The sequence below is a fragment of the Oryx dammah genome, unplaced genomic scaffold (genome assembly GCF_014754425.2).
Source record: "Oryx dammah isolate SB20612 unplaced genomic scaffold, SCBI_Odam_1.1 HiC_scaffold_19, whole genome shotgun sequence".
NCBI classification, from domain to species: Eukaryota; Metazoa; Chordata; class Mammalia; order Artiodactyla; family Bovidae; genus Oryx; species Oryx dammah.
In genome coordinates, this window is record NW_024070203.1 from 27,253,899 (window position 1) to 27,275,241 (window position 21,343).

The 21,343-nt window shown below is 40.6% G+C and overlaps 1 protein-coding gene across 2 annotated transcripts in view; it reads left to right on the forward strand.

Moving 5' to 3' along the window:
* The window catches only part of WASHC5 (WASH complex subunit 5), a 54,747-nt gene that overhangs the window by 12,055 nt on the left and 21,349 nt on the right, over positions 1-21,343 (forward strand). For both annotated transcript variants that reach the window (XM_040261824.1, XM_040261826.1), the window contains exons 8-17: positions 1,007-1,120; positions 3,248-3,419; positions 7,812-7,939; positions 9,278-9,407; positions 14,262-14,374; positions 15,687-15,853; positions 15,931-16,006; positions 17,259-17,369; positions 18,850-18,990; positions 19,993-20,073. In XM_040261824.1, the coding sequence (XP_040117758.1) occupies positions 1,007-1,120; positions 3,248-3,419; positions 7,812-7,939; positions 9,278-9,407; positions 14,262-14,374; positions 15,687-15,853; positions 15,931-16,006; positions 17,259-17,369; positions 18,850-18,990; positions 19,993-20,073 (1,233 nt within the window). The remainder of the gene's footprint in view (positions 1-1,006; positions 1,121-3,247; positions 3,420-7,811; positions 7,940-9,277; positions 9,408-14,261; positions 14,375-15,686; positions 15,854-15,930; positions 16,007-17,258; positions 17,370-18,849; positions 18,991-19,992; positions 20,074-21,343) is intronic.

Sequence of the window (21,343 nt, forward strand, 5' to 3'; positions counted from 1 at the left end):
GCTTATAACTTTTTAAACATATTTTGCTTAAAAATATTAATTCTTAAAAGTTTAAAACTGACAGTGTACTTAATATGCATGAAGCATTTTCTTTGCACATAGAGGTTTGAACAAAGCATAGTGACCAGATTTCAGGGACCAGATTTTATTTCACTCCTTACCAACTATTGAGCCACAGACTGTCTGTAATGAGGGACCTGATTGAGGAGCTTTACTGTCGAGAAGAACAGCCTACAATTAGAAGATGATGCTTCCTGTCCACAAATGAATCATACCCATGAGCTGGGAGATGAGTAGCCATGAGGAAAACTTTTGAGAGAGTCTGGCTTCATTTGCCTAAGTTTTAACAACAAAGTTCTGACTGTAATACTATACTGAGAAACACTTTTAACATTAAAGAAGGTCAAAGTCCAGTTACATGATATTTACAAGATACATTCCTGATAAGACACCCTGGCACACTGAAAATAAAGCAATTTTTAAAAATATGCCCATAAAAAGCCAAAAAGATTAATACTATACTGCAAAGAATTTTAAAGAAAAATATTAATAGAGATAAAAGGGGGTTGTATATAATTTTTAAAAGAAATGTGAAACATAATGCCACTCTTCTCACAAAAATTTTTGAGACAAGTTTAGTTTGATTTGTAAGAGCATAAAGGTGAGATGAAAATAATTGGGAAAACCACTACTCTTGTCAGAGTCTCTGCTTTTCTCTCCCCTTTCATTTTTCTTCATCTAGGAATCTTACAAACAGCAGTTTGAAAAGAAAACCTTGTTTTCATTATTTTCCCATGAATAGTGGCATGTAATAGTCATTCTTGTTTCCAAGCACTCATATGTAAAATCACTTCCCTGTATATTTGAAAAGTCTTGGTTTTTCACTGGAATGGCATTTAAACTTGAAGGAGTGGGTGATGTCTCCTATAACTTTGTATTTTCTCAGTCCCTTGCCTTGGAGTGAGTAGGTGTTGAACAAATACTGAATAAAGGTCTCCTCTTTCAGGTAATTAGTATTTACATGGGGATCACGGTTAACCTAGCAGATGCTTGGGAACCTTACAAAGCTGCAAAAACTGCTTTAAACAACACCCTGGACCTTTCAAATGTCAGAGAACAGGTAGGTTCTGATTAATCAGGAGGGTTCTCAACTACATGCTTGATGTAATGGGGTGGGAAATGAGCTAAGTAGATTTCCCAAGTGACTTGGAAGATGCCTGCATAGACATTTTAGTGCAATGATTAATGAAAGGGGAATTTTGAACACTGAAGTGATAGACAATTATAGATTTTTAACTTTATAAATGGGAGATTTGGGTCCTGAGAAGATTCAACACCCTGAGGTGAGCTAGTGTGACATTTGGCCCTGGGTGACTTCATGTACTCTTCTTAAAGACTGTCCTCATAGACAGAGCTCCCTTCCCAAGAAGCTAGAATTTTAACGTTTTCATCAGTAGGACTGAGTGTTGAAGATGGTAACTGGATGTAGACAGTCAACCCTTTCACTGTAATTGACACTCATCATTTCTGGTGTTAAAGCAAGCACCAAGACCAAAATAAAGACAGTTATCTCCTTAAATTTGAAATGGCTACATTCTGTCTCTCTGATGGGAACCAAGGCAGAAGGAAATACCTAAGTAAACAGAAGAATCAAAATCTTTTTCTTGGGGCACATACTTGATACTTCTCAACAGTGATGGTCTTCCTCAACCTGGCTGTCTGAGTTTTTGAGTTTCCAAGTGTGGATAGAATGACACTGACTCAAGGAACTTCAGCATGTTTTATTCAAACAAATCGAATTCCATAAATAATGCACAGAATAATTTCAATTTGAGCATATTTCCCAGAAATACATAGAGAAAGTGGCGCTTCCATGCTTTCTTGCCTCAGAGCATTAATTTTTCATGACTAAAAATCCTTTCCAAAATCGCATCTTCTCACCCATGACATTGCAAGTTCTAAAGAGGCTTCTAATGACACATCTTGTGTTTATTTTAAACTAACCTGACTAGGTTGATGGTGTTTGCCATTCAACTCTTGCTTTAGGAAAGCAGAGTGACCAGATTTCCACACAAGGCTGGTCAATTTTGATGCTCTGAGGTGTGTTTTATTAAGTTCTTATGTGTACAGACTCATCTTTTGAGTGTTTCTGCTCTGCTCTAGCTCCTTCGTCAATAATAATAGGTAGAACAGCAATATAGCTTCTGCCTTTGCTTTACATCCAAGTTAAGAGAAGCAACAGCAGGAAAAAAATGTTCCAGTTTTCCAGTTTACATTTGAAGAACCCAATACTCAGAGATTAAATCCAAAGTCACACCAGTATTTCTAGATGTTTGCCTCTCAATTCTAAGTCCAGGGCTTTTTCCAAAAATGGCCAATAGGGACTTTCCTGGTGGTCCTGGTGACTCCCAATATCGGAGGCCTTGTCTCGGAACTAGATCCTGCTTGCCCCACGCTGGAGCGTGCCATAAATAAGACCCAGTGCAGCCAAATAAAAACAAGTTTAAAAAAAATAAAGAAACCTCAGATGTTCAATAAACCACTTGCCTTTGTTGTTGTTCAATTGCTCAGTCATGTCCTACTCTTTGCGACCCCATGGACTGTAGCACACCAGGCTTCCCTGTCCTTCACTATCGCCAGAGCTTGCTCAGACTCATGTCCATTGAGTCAGTGATGCCATCCAATCATCTCGTCCTCTGTCATCCCCTTCTGCCTTCAATCTTTCCCAGCATCAGGGTCTTTTCTAATGAGTCAGCTCTTCACATCAGGTGGCCACAAGTATTGGAGCTTCATTTTCAGCATCAGTCCTTCCAATGAAAATTCAGGATTGATTTCCTGTAGGATTGATTGGCTTGATCTCCTTGCTGTCCACGGGACTCTCAAGGATCTTCTCCAGTACCACAGTTCAGAAGTATCAATTCTTTGGCGCTCAGCCTTCTTTATGGTCCAACTCTCACATCCATACATGACTACTGGAAAAACCATAGCTTTAACTAGATGGACCTTTGTTGGCAAAGTGGTATCTCTGCTTTTTAATCCACTGTCTAGGTTGGTCATAGCTTTTCTTCCAAGGAGCAAGTGCCTTTTAATTTCATGGCTGCAGTCACCATCTGCAGTGATTTTGGAGCCTGTATGTTGTCTCATATAGAAATGTTATTATTTATCCAGGGATTCATTTAAATATGAGTCACTTTCAAGGTGATTCTGTTTTTGAAATGTTATTCAGGTTTTCTTTTCCTTTTCACAGGCAAGCAGATACGCTACTGTCAGTGAAAGGGTGCACGTGCAAGTGCAGCAATTCCTGAAAGAAGGTTACTTGAGGGAGGAGCTGGTTCTGGACAACATCCCGAGGCTTCTGAACTGCCTGAGAGATGGCAACGTCGCCATCCGCTGGCTGATGCTTCATACGGCGGACTCTGGTAACACACAAAAGGCGTGACCGTGTGTGTCGCTCTGTATGTAGGCGTGCCAAACCCTGATCTGCCGCGTGATGCCAAGTGGTTTAGCCCTTGAATGAGAATCAAGTTGCTTTTGTAAAATGGTCATTTTTGCGTCAGTTTGGTCAAAGCAGTGGCCCACCTGAACAGCCCCTGTGCCAGGTCCTGTTAGGTGCTTAGGAGTATGAGGACACCTACTTCCCGGACTTGAGGAGCTCGTCACTGGTCAGACTGGGAAGATCAGATGTCTACCCATGAAAAAATTTAGCTGTGGATACAGGTAGAATAAAGCCTTCCCACCTCATCCTTCCAAAGATGTCCATGGCCTAGTCCCTGGACCCTGTGGGCATGTTATATTACAGGGCAAAGTAGATTCAAGTTGCAGATGGAATTGATGTTTCTATAATCAGCTGACCCTCAAGTAAGGAGATTATCCCAGTGGGCCCAGCATAATTACAAGTATCCTTAATTGGGAAGACGGAAGCAGAAGAGTCAGAACTAAAAAGGTGGCATCATGAAAAAGACTCAGAAGGTACCTGCTGGCTTTCAAGATGGAAAGGGCCACAAGCCAAGGAGTACAGGCAGCTTCTAGATTCTGAAAAAGACCAGGAAACAATTTTCCCTTGGAGCCTCCAGAAAGCACACAGTCCCCCTGATACCTTGATTTTAGCCCAGTGAAGGCCAGTCAGATTTCTCACCTCTGGAACTATAAGAGAATAAATTTGTATCATGTTAAGCCACTAAACTTGTTACAGCAGCAATAAGAAGCAGATACAAGGGCCAGGCCAGCACCTAAGAGCCAGATGTGTAAAACAGACAGTTGGTGGGATTTGAGTCCAGAGTCCAGAACAGGAGAGAAACATTGCTTGGAGTGGAGGAAGGCTCTTCACGGAAGGCAGGAGCTGACCAGCCCTTGGTACGATTTCACAGTAAAAAGCAGAAAAAATTCTAGACTTGAGAAATGACCAAAGAAAGGACAGAGGGAAGGACAGAAAAATGTGGGCCCACTTTGCTGAGGAAATGGCTAGATCAGGGTGCTTAATTAAGATAGATGAGATTTTAATTTTTTCTGGGTCATAGTTAGTCCTGTTTGATACCCTTTTGTCTGTCAAGGGAGTTTCACAGATCATGTAAAACACTTCCACAGAGTCCATAAGCCCATGACTTTGAAACCGCTGGTTTACTGGTCCTACTTAGGTTGGACCAACACCTGAGCTTATTCAGGGCCGACACAGTTCCTTATACTTAGTATTAATAAATGCTTGATCAATATTAATCACTAATGAGTTCGCTCATCCGGAGTTGCACACTCCTTCGCCTAAGAGTGATGGCATTCAGCAGTCCTAGAAAGCCAAGGCTCTTGGTTTTGTTTTTCACTCAACAAGTTTTGTAGAGCATCTACCCTAGTCCTACTTTCAATACCTCCTGGTTTTTTTCAGCTGAGGTTGTCTCTCAAAAAAAAAAAAAACTATCCACACCATCAGATAATCCTGCGTCCTCCCTGGGTAGATCCGTCTCCCAACCCCTCCGGGCAAGATGCCCTTGACACTGCCTCTAGCTGCCACCTGTCTCTGCTTCCTGGGAGTGGTCAGCAGTGAGAACAGCAGGTGGACTTCCTCATCCTTCAGCTCTTTGAAGACATGGGGAGTTTCTCCTCAGGCTTGCATTGTCACACTAGAAATGACCAGCTTCTTAAATCCTTCACACGAATGCTGCTTTCCAGTTTTATTTTTGTTTTTCATCATTTTGCTTCTTGGCCTAGACCTCTCTCCATTGACCGTTTAATCACAGCATGAATATCAGGGCTAAAGTTTTTAATCATCTCATGGACTAATCTTTAACTAGTCAAGTCTATGTTTTACTTAAAAGCCAGTCTTAATTTGAGAATTTTACTACATTGACTCAGCTTATAATCTTCTTTACCATAAGTCTTACATTCAGAAGCATGTAAACAACTCAAGCCCTCACTTTATCCCATCATAAAGCCAGCTGTGGGTTTCTAGTGAGTGACTCAGCCTCCTCTTTGTCTTCCGGATGACTGTGCCTAATAGCCGTGCCTGTGTTCTGGAAGCCAGTGGTCTCCTGGATTTGTGCCCCTGCCAGGGACCGGCTCAGCTTGCCAGAGTTCTATGCTTTTATCTTCAGCCACATCTGTTTTCCATTTCTGAGCTGGCAATTATCTGATCTGATTGCACAAGGTCAGAATTTACCAGAAACAAATGATTTGCCTATCTGGTTGTGAGTCATATGTGGGAAAAGTAACTGCTTATTTAGCTTTTATGCTGTTTTGGTCATGGTGTGCAGAAAGGAAGGCGTATTTCTCATATTCCCTCCTGTTAACCTGCTGGAGCTAATTGTTAATGTGCAGTGATGTTCCCTTCCAAAAATGAAAGGAAATTAATATCAGATTTCGTGTTGAATTAGAATTTATATAAAAACAAATGGAACTCCGTACAGGTTGGGTTGTTGTGTTTTTTTTTTTCCTGTTGCTTTTTTTTTTTTTAGTGTTCTTATTTATTTATTTTTTTTTTATTTTACTTTACAATTCTGTATTGGTTTTGCCATACATTGACATTTTTGTTTTTTAAGTTAGGCAAACCTGAAGCTGAAAAATGGTCTCTGTGTGATCAATGTCATCAGTTCCAATATATTTCTTCCTAGGGACTTCTGGAGAATGCTTGGTAAATCAGAACTCTGCAGTTTCCCATGAAAACTGAGCCCTTCTCCAGGTTGTCATGAGTCTCTTCCTGATGGAGTAACTTGGAAATCAATATATAAAATAACCTTGCTCAAGCTTCACCATAACTGAAGCACCAAAAACACCCGTGATATGTGCTTGTAAAGCGTGGTCATTCTGTACATGCCAGACATCCTAAGATGCCGGCAGGAGGGCTCAGAAAGCCTGAACAAGCATGGTGATACTAGAGCAACTGTGAGGGACCTGGTACCTTAATGGCTATGAACTTTATTTTGACTTTATTTGCAGTCTGAGTAGCTTCTACGTGTAAATATTTTGCCTTATCCTATTTTTTCTTTTCATTTCTTGCATAAATAATTGACCTCATAAATAAGTTTCAGCAAATAGCATAATTTTTTATTCTATATATTTTTAAACATGTTTATTTTATTTGAAATGATTTATCTTGGCAACTGATACACTGACCAGGAAATCAAAACATTTGGTGACTTATGCCTGGGTCAATCACCGCCTAATTTTGTGACCTTAGCCTAGTAGCCATACACTCTCCAGGTCTAGGTGGTGGATGATCCAGAAAGCTCTGAGTATCAGTCATGTCTTTACAAAGAGCATGAGAACAGTGTCAGGCCTGGTTCTTCTGGTTTGAAAGTGCCACATCTCTGTGTGGTGACCCTACTCCCCTTGTTGTGTCAGTGGTCCCCAAGGACGTCCCAAGTTCCATGCTTTACTAGGCTCAGTGTATGTACTTATGGCTATGATTTGCAACAGCAGAAAGATAGCACAATCGGCACAGGGCAGAGGTGCCTGGGTGAAGTCTAGAGGAAACGAGGCACAAGCTCTTAAGAGTTCTCTCCAAGTGGAGTCACACAGGGTCCATTTAGTTCCCCTCACAATGAGTTGTGACAGCATGAGTAAAATGTCAACCAGGGAAGCCATTAGAAACTGTGTCCATGGTTTTTGTTGGGGGCAGGGGGTGCTCATTAAGATAGCCTCTACGTGGCAGATACCAACATTCCAGACTCCCAGAAGGAAAGCAGGTGCACATCATAAAGCACATTGTTTGTACAAAGAGTTAAAGCATGGTGGGCCATTCTTATCAGTTCTCAAAATGGTGGGAACCCTTCCAAAATCCAAATTCCCAAATGCCAGCCAAGAGCCAACCTTGCAAACAGGCCTTTTTGAAGATGGCAGTCTCAGGCCTGCTGTGTTAAATCTTTTCTGCACACCTGTCCATAGCTGAATGCCAGAGATCAGTGCCCAACACAAAGCAACTTCAAATAGACAGGACACAAGGAGGCCACCTCCTCAGGAAATAGTGCCAAAAGGCTCGACTCATCATTAGTGCCAAAAGCACTGACCCACAGACAGTCGATAATCAACCAACCACAGGATAATTACAAAATTTGGAAACACTGTTCTCACTTTGCTCTTTTTCATTCAACAGTATATCACGATGACATTCTATGTCAGATTCAATGTTATATTTAGCAGTTCAATTATACTTCCTCTAGCATAGATATAATTTATTTTACCATCCATCATTGATATGCATTTTTCTTATTACTTTTTAAATGCTTAAAAGAAGGGAAGTGAAAGTATTTCAGAATCCATCTTACTTATTATAGGTATTTTCTACACATTTAGTAAATTGGAAACTCTTTTCTCCCCATGTCTAGCCTGTGACCCAAACAACAAACGCCTTCGTCAAATCAAGGACCAGATTCTAACAGACTCGAGGTACAATCCCAAGATCCTCTTTCAATTGCTGTTGGATACTGCACAATTTGAGTTTATACTCAAAGAGGTAAAAATACTGAATAAGTAACCACCAAAATCTTTTCTTAATGCTTAAATTTTTTTTTTTTTTTTTTTAGAAATTAGGATTTTTGTAACTGTGTCTTTGATTCAAGCTAAAGATTCTAGCTGTCTGAGATAATTCTTATAGTCAAAGGATGAGATTAAACATTTAACAGGCATTTAGTCTCTGCTGTTATTTAGGGATACAGTGATGGGGAAGAAATGCCCCAGATTATGGAGGTTATGGTCCAATGGATAGTAAACAGAATTACACAAATGAAAATGTAAATAAAAGCTGAGGTGTATGCTCTAAAGGAGAGGAACATAGTTCTCCACCTAAAAGAAAGGATCCTGTCCTAGCTTTCATGACTTCCCTGAGAAGGGCAGCAGGAGCTTTTGAGGGACACTGAGAAAGGGACCTGCCAGAGTTAGCTAAGACAGAGATGGGGAGCATGATGGAGACCATTGCATGGGGAAGACAGACTCTGTCTCAGTCCTCTCAGGTAGGGGAGAACCTGGCCAGTTCAGGCCTGAAAGATCAGCTGGCTGGAGGGGAGAGAACACAACAAAAAGGTGTTAGGAAGTGAGGTTGACAGGTGGGGAGGAGCCAGCCTGTGCTGGGCCTTGCAGGATAGTCGTCTTCATCTTAAAAGCCATGAAAACCTATTGGAAAGGCCTAAGTAAGGTGGTGGTTTGCATTTAAACAAACTTGACCTAAGGACTTTAAGGGATTTGAGTTCACAAAAGGAAATTCTGTGCTGGCTTTACTCCTTAAAAAGACTCCATGGGCATAATTGGGCTTCCCTGGTGGCTCAGATGGTAAAGAATCTGCCTGCTATACAGGAGACCTGGGTTTGATCCCTGGGTTATGAAGATCCCCTGGAGGAGGGTGTGGCAATCCACTCGAGTATTCTTACCTGGAGAATCAGAGGGGCCTGATGGGCTACAGTCCATGGGGTTGCAAATAGTTAGACACGACTGAGCGACTAAGCACAGCACATGGGCATGATAAGAATGGCAGACACCTGGGGCTGTCCAGGTTCTACAGACGCTTTGGGGGTTTGGATCAGGTGGCCTCTGGAACTAGCTGCAGACCTTGAAGCTCATTCAGAACCAACACTCACTTTGCCTTAATTAGTCTTGAGAGCCACCATCTGAGAGATGGTCTAGCTTTTTTACCCCCCAGTTTGTATAAAGTAGTGATGCTTAAGAGATGGCATCAGAATGATGTTGATTTTAGGTACCTATTTTTAGAATAAACTGGGTTTGACTCAGGCTTTCTTAGTAAACTGCCTAAGCTGGATTTTCTCTTAAAATCAGTAAATCTCGTCTGTCTCTTTAACAGATGTTCAAGCAAATGCTTTCAGAGAAGCAGGCCAAATGGGAGCATTACAAGAAGGAAGGCTCAGAGCGGATGATGGAGCTTGCTGATGTCTTTTCAGGAGTCAAACCCCTAACCAGAGTGGAGAAAAATGGTAATTGCTGGAAAGGAAACATCAGTGTATTTGAAATGTGTACACAGTTTATCAGAAACCAGCAGAGTAAAAAGTCATTATTGTGTTGTTACTGTGTGCTGGAGTGTTTCTGATGAAAATCAGAAGTTTAGTTTTGGCTGCCCTAGCCTTGTGCTCCCTTGGGAAATCTCATATTCTCTCTCAACTTCAGTTTTCTTTCATATGAAATAAGAAATTGGGGGCTAAATTGGGGCTTAGAGTCATAATCCTCCACCTACCACCACAGTATACAAAGCTAGTGCCTTTAGTGTCATTTTATTTGCATTGGGGGAGGTAATAACTTTCATCATCCTCTCAGAAGGATACTTCTCCCAAGAATATTAATAACCACTAAATAGATGATACCTAGGAGTCTTGTGTGCCAATCCTGTTTGCTGCTTCTTCACTGACGCACTTCCCATCTAGTGGCACAATAGGGGACCTGCAGACTTTTTTGAAACAACGTGTGTGTCTATGTGTGTCTGTGTGTGTGTTTCAGTCCCTCAGTCTTTGCAGCCCCATGAACTGTAGCCTGCCAGGCTTCTCTGTCCATGGGATTTTCCAAGAAAGAATACTGGAATGGGTTGCCATTTCCTACTCCAGGAGATCTTCCTGACTCAGGGATTGAACCTGTCTCCTGCATTGGCAGGTGGGTTCTTTACCATTGCGCCACCTGAGAAGCCCAACATAGCCACAGCTTAGGTTTAACTTTGACAATTTTGATCTTGCTTTTTAAGGAAATTACACCTATAGGAAAATTGTGCTATCACTTCAAACTTTTGTATAGATAGGATCCTTTCAAATTGACCCTGAAAGACCATTCTGAGTTTTAAGGTGACAAATTAAACTATTTTTTCTTTAGCCTTGATATTTGTTTTAACTGTCAAATTTATTTCTGATAAAGCTAATTATACAGTAGAATTAGTTAATAGTATAGATTTTTATTAAAAAATGTAACTCTGCTATTCATAATCAGTATAAACTTGTGATTACCGTATTTGGCTCTTGTTGATTTATTTGGTGCTGAATGGTTGATCCAAAATATATTTCCAAATTATTTTATTATTCCTACTGAAGCTTCCCTGGTGACTCAGATGGTAAAGAATCTGCCTGCAGTGCAGGAGACCTGGCTTCGATCCCTGGGTCAGGAAGATCCCAAGGATCAGGAAATGGCAACTGACTCCAGTATTCTTCCATGAAAAACTTTATGGACAGAGGAGCCTAGCAGGCTACAGTCCATGGGGTCACGAAGATTGAGCAACTGAATTCACACACGCATGGTTGTTGCAAAGCAGTCTGCAAGTCCCCTCTTGTGCCACTAGATGGCAGGTGTGTCAGTAAAGAAGACCCAATCAGGATTGGAACACAAGACTCTTAGATATCTGTGTTAGTGGTTATTAATTTTCTTGGGAGAAGTAGCCTTCTGAGAAGATCATGAAAGTTATTCCCTCCTATTGAAAACAGTTGACCAGTTTTTGATGATATGATATAAATTGGCAACAGGTTTCACAGATCACCATATTGTATCTTAAAAAAACAAAGAACCTCCGGTACCAATCTAACCAGATAAGTTGTCTAAAATCAGGCACATTTATCTCTATTCTAGTCTCTTTTCAGTTCAGTCGCTCAGTCATGTCCGACTCTTTGTGACCTCCTGAATTGCAGCATGCCAGGCCTCCCTGTCTATCACCAACTCATGGAGTTCACTCAAACTTTTTATGTCCATTGAGTTGGTGATGCCATCCAGCCATCTCATCCTCTGTCGTCCCCTTCTCCTCCTGCCCCCAACCCCTCCCAGCATCAGAGTCTTTTCCAATGAGTCAACTCATCGCATGAGGTGGCCAAAATACTGGAGTTTCAGCTTTAGCATCAGTCCTTCCAAAGAACACCCAGGGCTGATCTCCTTTAGAATGGACTGGTTGGATCTCCGTGCAGTCCAAGGGACTCTCAAGAGTCTTCTCCAACACCACAGTTCAAAAGCATCAGTTCTTCGGCACTCAGCTTTCTTCACAGTCCAACTCTCACATCCGTACATGACCACTGGAAAAACCATAGCCTTGACTAGATGGACCTTTGTTGGCAAAGTAATGTCTCTGCTTTTCAAATGCTATCTAGGTTCGTCATAACTATCCTTCCAAGGAGTAAGCATCTTTTAATTTCATAGCTGCAGGTTCTTATAAACACAAGCATTGTTTCAAAGATCTTTCAAAACAGTATACTGTATTTCTGGCTGTATAGCATATTTCAGCTTAGGAAGTACTTTCACAAATACTTCTTGTTTGATCCTTACAACCCTGTGAGAGTTCCAGAAAAACATCTATTTCTGCTTTATTGACTATGCCAAAGCCTTTGATTGTGTGGATCACAATAAACTGTGGGGAATTCTGAAAGAGATGGGAATACCAGACCACCTGACCTGCCTCTTGAGAAATCTGTATGCAGGTCAGGAAGCAATAGTTAGAACTGGACATGGAACAACAGACTGGTTCCAAATAGGAAAAGGAGTACGTCAAGGCTGTATATTGTCACCCTGCTTATTTAACTTCTATGCAGAGTACATCATGAGAAACGCTGGGTTGGAAGAAACACAAGCTGGAATCAAGATTGCCGGGAGAAATATCAATCACCTCAGATATGCAGATGACACCACCCTTATGGCAGAAAGTGAAGAGGAGCTAAAAAGCCTCTTGATGAAAGTGAAAGAGGAGAGCGAAAAAGTTAGCTTAAAGCTCAACATTCAGAAAACGAAGATCATGGCATCTGGTCCCATCACTTCATGGCAAATAGATGGGGAAACAGTGGAAACAGTGTCAGACTTTATTTTTGGGGGCTCCAAAATCACTGCAGATGGTGATTGCAGCCATGAAATTAAAAGACACTTACTCCTTGGAAGAAAAGTTATGACCAACCTAGATAGCATATTCGAAAGCAGAGACGTTACTTTGCTGGCTAAGGTCCATCTAGTCAAGGCTATGGTTTTTCCTGTGGTCATGTATGGATGTGAGAGTTGGACTGTGAAGAAGGCTGAGCGCCAAAGAATTGATGCTTTTGAACTGTGGTGTTGGAGAAGGCTCTTGAGAGTCCCCTGGACTGCAAGGAGATCCAACCAGTCCATTCTGAAGGAGATCAGCCCTGGGATTTCTTTGGAAGGAATTATGCTGAAGCTGAAACTCCAGTATTTTGGCCACCTCATGAGAAGAGTTGACTCATTGGAAAAGACTCTGATGCTGGGAGGGATTGGGGGCAGGAGGAGAAAGGGACGACCGAGGATGAAATGGTTGGATGGCATCACTGACTCGATGGACGTGAGTCTGAGTGAACTCCAGGAGATGGTGATGGACAGGGAGGCCTGGCGTGCTGCGATTCATGGGGTCACAAAGAATCAGACACGACTGAGCGACTGAACTAAACTGATCCTTATTTTATATATACAGAGACCAAAGCTTTAAAAAGTAATCACTAGCCAAAAGTAACAAAGGTACAAAGCCTGGATCTCAACCATCATCTCAGACTCCAAATTCTTTGTACTTTCTTCTGTAGCATAGCTGTCCTCTGGTCCTACAAAAAAAAAAAAAAAGTTTAAAATTGCAACTAGTTTTCTTCATGTCAGTTTGTTTATTAGAGTGTAATTTCTTTACAGTGTTGTGTTAGTTTATGCTATACAACAAAGTGAATCAGCTATATGTGTCCCTATATCCCCTCCCCTTTGTGACCTCCCTCCCACCCTATGTCAATTCTTTTTTTTTTCCTTAATACTTTTATGTACTTATTTTTGACTATGCTGGGTCTTGGTTACTGCACATGCTTTTCTCTAGTTTGGCACGTGGAGGCTACGCTCTAGTATTTGTGGCGCGTGGGCTTAGTTGCTCAGTATGTGGGATCCTCGCGGATCAAGGGTCAAACCCACATCTCCAGCATTGGCAGGTGGATCCTTAACCACTGAGCAACCAGGGAACCCAGATGTCAGTTCTTAAAATAACTTAGATTATAAGCTTTTAAGTGCTTTTATTGAAGTGAAATTATCCCATTGATGACACACAAAAAAACCTTCAGCTTTTTTAACTTGGTGAGGTGAGAAGAGCAAAGGCTTTGACTCTGAACAGTTTGCATACCCTGGCTCTTCCATTAAGTGACTCTAAGCCACAGAGTCTCTTAATATCTCCAGGTATCGGCATTCTTACCTGAGAAACAGCTTTTAATTCCACTCCATAGATTTTTGTGAAGGTAAGATGAAACGAAGTTTAAACCCTTGCCTGATACACTGTGGGTCTCAGAGCATGTTAACAGTACTCACCATCTCTGCCTTAAGAAATGCCAACTGGTTTGTGAGTGCAAATGGCACCCCCTAATCCATTCAGACTCCCCACAGCTCACCACTCACACCTCACTCTCCTACACGTTGGTCCCACTTTGCCCTCCAAAATGTGCCATTACCCTTTTGCCCCAAAGTTTCTGCTGTGTCCGTTTCTTCATCTAGGGACAGTTAATCCCTCTCCCGGCTCTGACCGTGCAGACCTTCACCCATCCTCCCAGCTCTGTGAAAATCCTGCGGTTCCTCCCCAACTCCTCCCCTCCCCCACTGCTTTGCACACATCAGTTTACTTGTACCCTCTCTGCCAGATGTTATAAACCCTGTGTAGAAAGTTTGATCACTTTTACTAGGTCACATGCCTCAGGCATTTTTGTTGTTACAATTTAGAGAATTCCTGAGAACAATTGATAGATACATAGTGAAAGCTTTGTAAGAACTGGACTTGGGAAAGAGGATTAAAGCCATAGCCACTGCTACAGTTGTTCTGGGATTTCAGTAGTCTTTTCTTGTTTCTGTATTAACAGAAAATCTTCAAGCTTGGTTCAGAGAGATTTCAAAACAAATATTATCACTAAATTATGATGATTCTACCGCCGCGGGCAGAAAAACTGTGCAGCTAATACAGGCTTTGGAAGAGGTAAGGAAGTTCTTTAAATGACAGTTCTTGGATCATGAACCATATTTTTGACCTACTCAGGTGTCCTGGAAACATATTTAAGAGACTGTTTCATCAGAAGTAATAGCAGTGTAAGTGAATATGTTCACTGTTGTATACAGTGCCCTAAAATTGGGAAAATAACTAAATGATAATAAAGAGAATGGTAATGAAATTTATGATATTTCAACTTGCAGAAACATGTATGTAGTCTTGAAAAACTAATCATGAAGATAATATAGAGACATTGGGAAAACTGATAAGGAGGTAAAAGCAAAAGCAAATTTCCATTATATGCACCATTTTTAGGTTTGTAAAAAATGTGTGCCTTGGGGGAAAACCTAGAAGAAGATACACAAAATAAAAATAGTTGTATAATGATCATATGCTTAGAAATAATGTGTTTTCTTTTTTGGAAAAGAAAAGTTTGTTTTTTATCTGGTGAAAAATGATTGTCAAAAGAGGATCTTACCTTCACACTTAAACTTGTATGTTTAACCAGGAAAATAAACAAAAGCATCAGAACAATAAGCATATACTCTATTATCTAAAAACAAAAATCATCCATCCTCACCTGGAACCCTGTCCAACTGATATGTATGCATTCATCCTTTTCTTATAAGCTCTGTCTTATTTTTGCAAGGGTTTTAGGCTGGCCACTATTACGGCAGCAGAGTATAATGCTCCACTCTTAGCCTGCCAGTTTCCATAGCCATTCCGGAACAATTGCTCACTTGTGCTGTTTCTTTTTTGGTTGTTTTTGGATTTTCTAGTCAACAGTACAACTATAAACAATGTTACAAATCTGGGTGCTTTTTCTCTTTTCCATTATTTCTTTTGGCATGTGGCCCATGCCCATTGAATTATACACTTTAAAATGTCAGAACACTGTGGAATCATTATTTATTAAAGAGTTCATCAAAAGAACTTAAAAGTGTACAAGTGCCCATTCCTTGGTTGTGGCATGACTTATTTTGTTTTTTAGCAAGCCAGCAAATCTGCAGAATTAGAATTTTCCAATATATGTTTATTGATATTGAAGTGGAAAATGGGAGTATTTGCTTATTATGTTATATCTGTACAGAATAAGAAATAGTGGAACATTTTCTAATTCTAGAAATATATGCATTGTTTTCTGACTTGGCTTGTACATTTCTGAAATTATATTTTGAAATTAAAATTTTGCCAAGAATGTTAGCTAAGTAGTGTGCTTTATTTGAAGTGTTTTCAAAGAACAATGAACACCATGCAGGCCGTTCAGAATTTTAAAATCCTGTGTGTTTATGTACCTCAGGTTCAAGAATTTCACCAGCTCGAATCAAATCTGCAAGTGTGTCAGTTTCTTGCTGATACTCGCAAGTTTCTCCACCAAATGATCCGAACCATTAACATCAAAGAGGAGGTCCTGATCACAATGCAGATCATCGGGGACCTTTCTTTTGCTTGGCAGTTGATTGACAGGTAATGTGGACAACCTGGCACTGGTCCCTGCTGGAAGCCACTGGGAGCATCATCTTACCACTGGTGTCTTTTTGCAGTTTCACGTCTATCATGCAGGAGAGCATAAGGGTGAGCCCATCCATGGTCACTAAACTCAGAGCCACGTTCCTCAAGGTAAGCAAGTAGCAGGAAGATCACATGTGCAGTTTCTGAGCAAGCATTGACCTTCATTTTTACCTCATTCATTAATTCAATCCAAGATCTCACCCTTTTAGAAAGTTGGACAATTTTAAGTATTTTTATAGACTGAAAGCTTTTAGCAAATTTTTCATGAGAGTGTAGTTGGCAAAAGATGTGAGAAAGTTTAAATTCAAAGTAGATGTTGGGATGTCTTACAAAAAATGTTTTTAATGAAGAAATTGATTTTTTATAAGTTTTACCAAGATACTGAAAATGCACATCCTTTATTCCCTAGACATGAATAAAACCTTTTACTTATTCACTTAAAAAAATTCTTGTTGAGCTTCTGCTATATTCTAAGATCTCCTCTAAAGATTAGGGAAGGGACTTCCTTGGTGATTCAGTGGTTAAGACTTCCAAGCTTCCAGTGCAGGGGACATGGGTTCAATCCCTGGTCAGGGAACTAAGATCTCACATACCACATGGTTCAGCCAAGAAATAAAATTAAAAAATAAAAAGGTTAGGTAATGTGAACAAACAGGCATGGATTGACCCTTCTCTCAAGATAATTTCATTTAATGATAAATGAACAAATAATTTACTCAATGTCTTCTGATGAAATTACCATACATATCAAGTCTGAGGGGCACTTTCATATTTTAACATTTCTGTGACTGAGATGGGTTGTAGATGATGGCATATCATAATTTAGTTATCAGCATGTGTTTTTTTTTTTTTTTTCTTGTTATTGTTTTGAGCAGTGCAGCAAATAATGGCACTTCTTACAAGCTATGTCATCTTACATTAGATTCAATGTAGTAGTCCATCAATCAGAATGTCTGGTCTCCATAGAGAAGTAGCTGCCTTCTGTAGCTCAGTGGCTCAAACTTGAGCATGCAGGATAATCGCCTGGAAGACGTGTCACAGCCCAGATGGCTGGGCCCCACCCCTGGAGCTTCTGATGAAGTATACCTATGTGGGGCTTGAGAATCAGCATTTCTAACAAGATCTCAGGTGATGCTGACACTGCTGGTCCAGCGACCACAACTTGAGAGCCACTGCCATAGTAGATACCTGTCATTTTACATTATATCCTTGTCAGAAACTGTGAACTGATGAAGTTCAGTCATTGTTGCTGTCTTTTGAGCAAAGCCTAGGAGCTTTGTTGTATGTAACTGCTTCTAGAAAGAAAGATTTCTAGGACTTTTTGAAACAGAGAAACAGTGGTGTCTTATTTTCCTTCCAGCTTGCCTCTGCCCTTGACCTGCCCCTTCTCCGTATTAATCAAGCAAATAGCCCTGACCTTCTCAGCGTGTCTCAATATTATTCTGGTGAATTGGTGTCCTATGTGAGAAAGGTAAGAAATGCATCAAGATGATACTTATTTTAATGGCAAACTAACTGCTATTTTAAATACAGGCAATGGCACCCCACTCCAGTACTCTTGCCTGGAAAATCCCATGGACGGAGGAGCCTGGGAGGCTGCAGTCCATGGGGTCGCTAAGAGTCGAACACAACTGAGCGACTTCACTTTCGCTTTTTACTTTCATGCATTGGAGAAGGAAATGGCAACCCACTCCAATGTTCATGCCTGGAGAATCCCAGGAACAGGGGAGCCTGGTGGGCTGCCATCTCTGGGGTCGCACAGAGTCGAACACAACTGAAGCGACTTAGCAGTAGTAGTAGCAACTGCTATTTTAAATACAAATGATGTGCTTGGGGCCGTGAAAAAAAGTATACCTGTTATTCCTTTCCCTTACTCCTTTTTTTTTATTGAAGTGTACTTAATTTGTGATGTATTAGCTTCAAGTATGCAGCAAAGTGATTTAGTTGTACATATATACATAGATTATTACAAGACCATGCTCTGTAGTAGGTCCTTGTTGTTTATCTGTTGCATACATAGTAGTTGTATATACTTTTCCTTAATTCTTAATTTGATTCCTGAAATTTTCAATACCTGAAAATAAATTTATTCTTACTGGTACTGTGGGTGTACAGATACATTTTTACTTTCAAAGAACTTTTATACTTATTTTTTAAATGCTGATGGTATTAACCCCCATTTTATAGGTGTAGAGATTGAGAAACATAGATCTTGGTAGCTTCTTCAAAGTCACAGTTGGTAACTGTGACTAATTGGAACTTAAAGTTTTCAGGAGAATTTTGGTCCTTGTTTCAATAACTTATGGTGTAACTTAGAGCCACACAATGGCACCCTACTCCAGTACTCCTGCCTGGAAAATCCCATGGGCAGAGGAACCTGGTAGGCTGCAGTCCATGGGGTCGCTAAGAGTCGGACATGACTGAGCGACTTCACTTGCACTTTTCACTTTCATGCATTGGAGAAGGAAATGGCAACCCACTCCAGTGTTCTTGCCTGGAGAATCCCAGGGACAGGGGAGCCTGGTGGGCTGCCGTCTCTGGGGTCGCACAGAGTTGGACACGACTGAAGCGACTTAGCAGCAGCAGTAGCAGAGCCACACAGGCCTGGATTCAAAATTGTCCTGTGTCACGTACTAGCTGAGGGCTCTACAGCCATGTTACTTAACATCTCTGAATCTCAGCTTTTGAAAAATTTATAATGTGGGAGTGATACATCTTTTACAGCATTTCTAGGAGACTTAGCTTTATCCCCTGTGAGCAATTTGTGTTTGAAGGAACGTAGCCCTGTGCCTGGGAGCAGTTACTAAAAGAATGCTTGTGAGAGCCCCCTAGCACCCTTTCCCACAGATTAATAAATGGACACCCTTTTTACTGTTGTCCTAGCATCTGTCAAACTAAGGAAGAGAAAATAGGAGGTTCACTTGTTTTTCCTCTTTTCCCTTTCACTAAAGGTGTTGCAGATTATTCCAGAAAGCATGTTTACTTCCCTTCTAAAGATCATAAAGCTTCAGACTCACGATATCATTGAAGTGCCTACCCGGCTGGACAAAGACAAGCTGAGGGACTACGCTCAGCTCGGCCCGCGATATGAGGTGGTGTGTCCCTTTAACATCTGCCTTTTGGTGTTTAACCCCCCAAACCATGAAATAGCACAACTCTGTGCCAGCTGGCGTATCCCCAAGACCCCCGGATCAGTTCTGATTTATTTTTCTACTCACTCAATGGTAACCAGGTTTTGTTATTTTAGTGCAAGCTTACCTTCATTCTTTACAGTGTCCTGGTATCATTCAAGGCCCCACCTGCCTGAATGTTCTCAGAGGGAGTGGAACTCAGTTAGTTACTTTTCTTTTGAACGGTCTTGGTTCATGACTCAGTGGTTCAAAATAATCCATATTCCATGAACAAAGTAATCCATATTCCATAAACCACTTCAAACAGGCAGATATTTAAGGCCATTCCACAATTAAGCAGTCTCAGAAGTAGTTCTTCCCAAATGCCTCTGCTTTTCTTTCTCCCTGAACTTAGAGACCTGAAAAATAAAATCAAGTAAAATTTGAAAATGTGATAACCAGCGTCAATTTCACATCCTTTGACACAACTCCAGAAGTTTCATTAGGCATTGAGATCATCAAGCTCAGAATTTCCACATTGATTCTAACTCAAGAATATAGCCTCAGTCAATCTTTTCAGTGTCTCCCAGCATTGTTGGAAAAGAATGTGGACTGCAGTAAAAGGGAGATTACCTTTTCAGTGTCTCCATGAGCCTTTTGATTTTGGAAGGTATCATCTATATCACTGAGTCCTGCTTTCATCTCATGTGTGAAATACTGAGGCCCAAAGAAGGGGAAGTGATTGATCAAAGGGTAAGGAATGATTGAACATCTTCTAACTCAGTTACCCGGTAGGTCTGACAGTGGTCAACACCACAGAGCCTTATTTCTGACCAGGACATGTACACGCAGGTGCCTTGAAGCTACATGCTTGTTCTCTTGGCTTTGCCCTTTCAGAACTATTTACCAGTTATTTTAGCTTCCCGTAGAAGCGATGGGTCTTTTATGAGAAGTGCTTCATTAACTTCTTTTTCTTTGTTGAAGGTTGCCAAGCTTACTCATGCTATTTCCATTTTTACTGAAGGCATCTTAATGATGAAGACGACTTTAGTCGGCATCATCAAGGTAATGGTCTTAATGCTGGTCTCTTTGGCCTCATAGTAAGCCTGTCTGTCATTTGGATTTTTGTGGAGTTTATCCTGTGGGGGTAGTGTCATCATCTTATGCCCCTCACTATCTCACATGCAGCGTTTGATTTTCATTTTAGTCACTTATGAACAGAGAAGGAGAAAGCATTATTATCCTCATTTTTCATAACACCCAGGAATTCCTAAACACTAAGAAAAAAAATTTTATTGAATTTTTGTAATAACCAAACAATAATTCAATTCCCTTAAGCAAAGAAGCTTGCTTACTTGATCACTTACTGTCTCTTTCCTCCTTGCTTGCAACCTTTCTTTCTCTTTAATGTTTTTATACTGCACCCCAGGTGCCAAGAGCTGAGATCATGGTAAACCTCTGACCGCAGGCCATTGCCATCATCAGTATATCCTCTCTTCTTTTTTTCCTTCTCTTCTCCTGATACCCACCCCCAGACCCCACAGCACCCACTCTGTTTGATTTCTGTCCATAAATATGCAAGTCTCCTTATTTTTAGCAAGTAGTAGTATTTTATGTGTGCACATTTTTTATTTCTCTAAATCATATTCTGCTACAAAGCCTCATTCTTTTTCTAACATTTCTCACTAGTTATTGCTTTCAGGATTTATTTATGTTGTAGTGAGATGGTTGGTTACTTCTTACTGCTGCAGAGAATTCCACATTTTATTTAGCTATTCCCCAGGGCACAGATGCTGCTCATTTCCATACTTGTGCTTCCTGTTATCATCAGCAATGTCTAGATAAGCATCTCTGAACATGTCCCCACGTAGGCCTGTTCAAGAATTGTGCTGAAATCCAGGAGTGGGTCGGAGTCTTAGGGCACATTTGTACTTAATTTGTCTTAGTACAGCCAGATTGCCTCCTCACATGACTTGTTTCCTATGTATCTACCCCCATTTTGGCCAACACTAGCCATGATCCGCTTCCTAATTTTTGTTCTCCAAACGGGTCTAAAGTGGTATATCATTGCTATTTTATTATAATTTGTAATCCTAAGATGACTAGTGATGCACCCACTCAGTTCATGGTGCTTATTTATTTTTCCATTTATCTGACATCAATAGAATCTTAACATTTCCAATTTTCTAAAGAATCTTCATTGAATTGCTGGATATAACATTTGTGTTAATGAAATCCAAGAAAATATAGGAAATGAACCTAAATAGAAACAGAACTTTACTATGATGTTTCTAGAAATGTAGTAAAGAAATACCATTCTAGCACTGTAGTATTA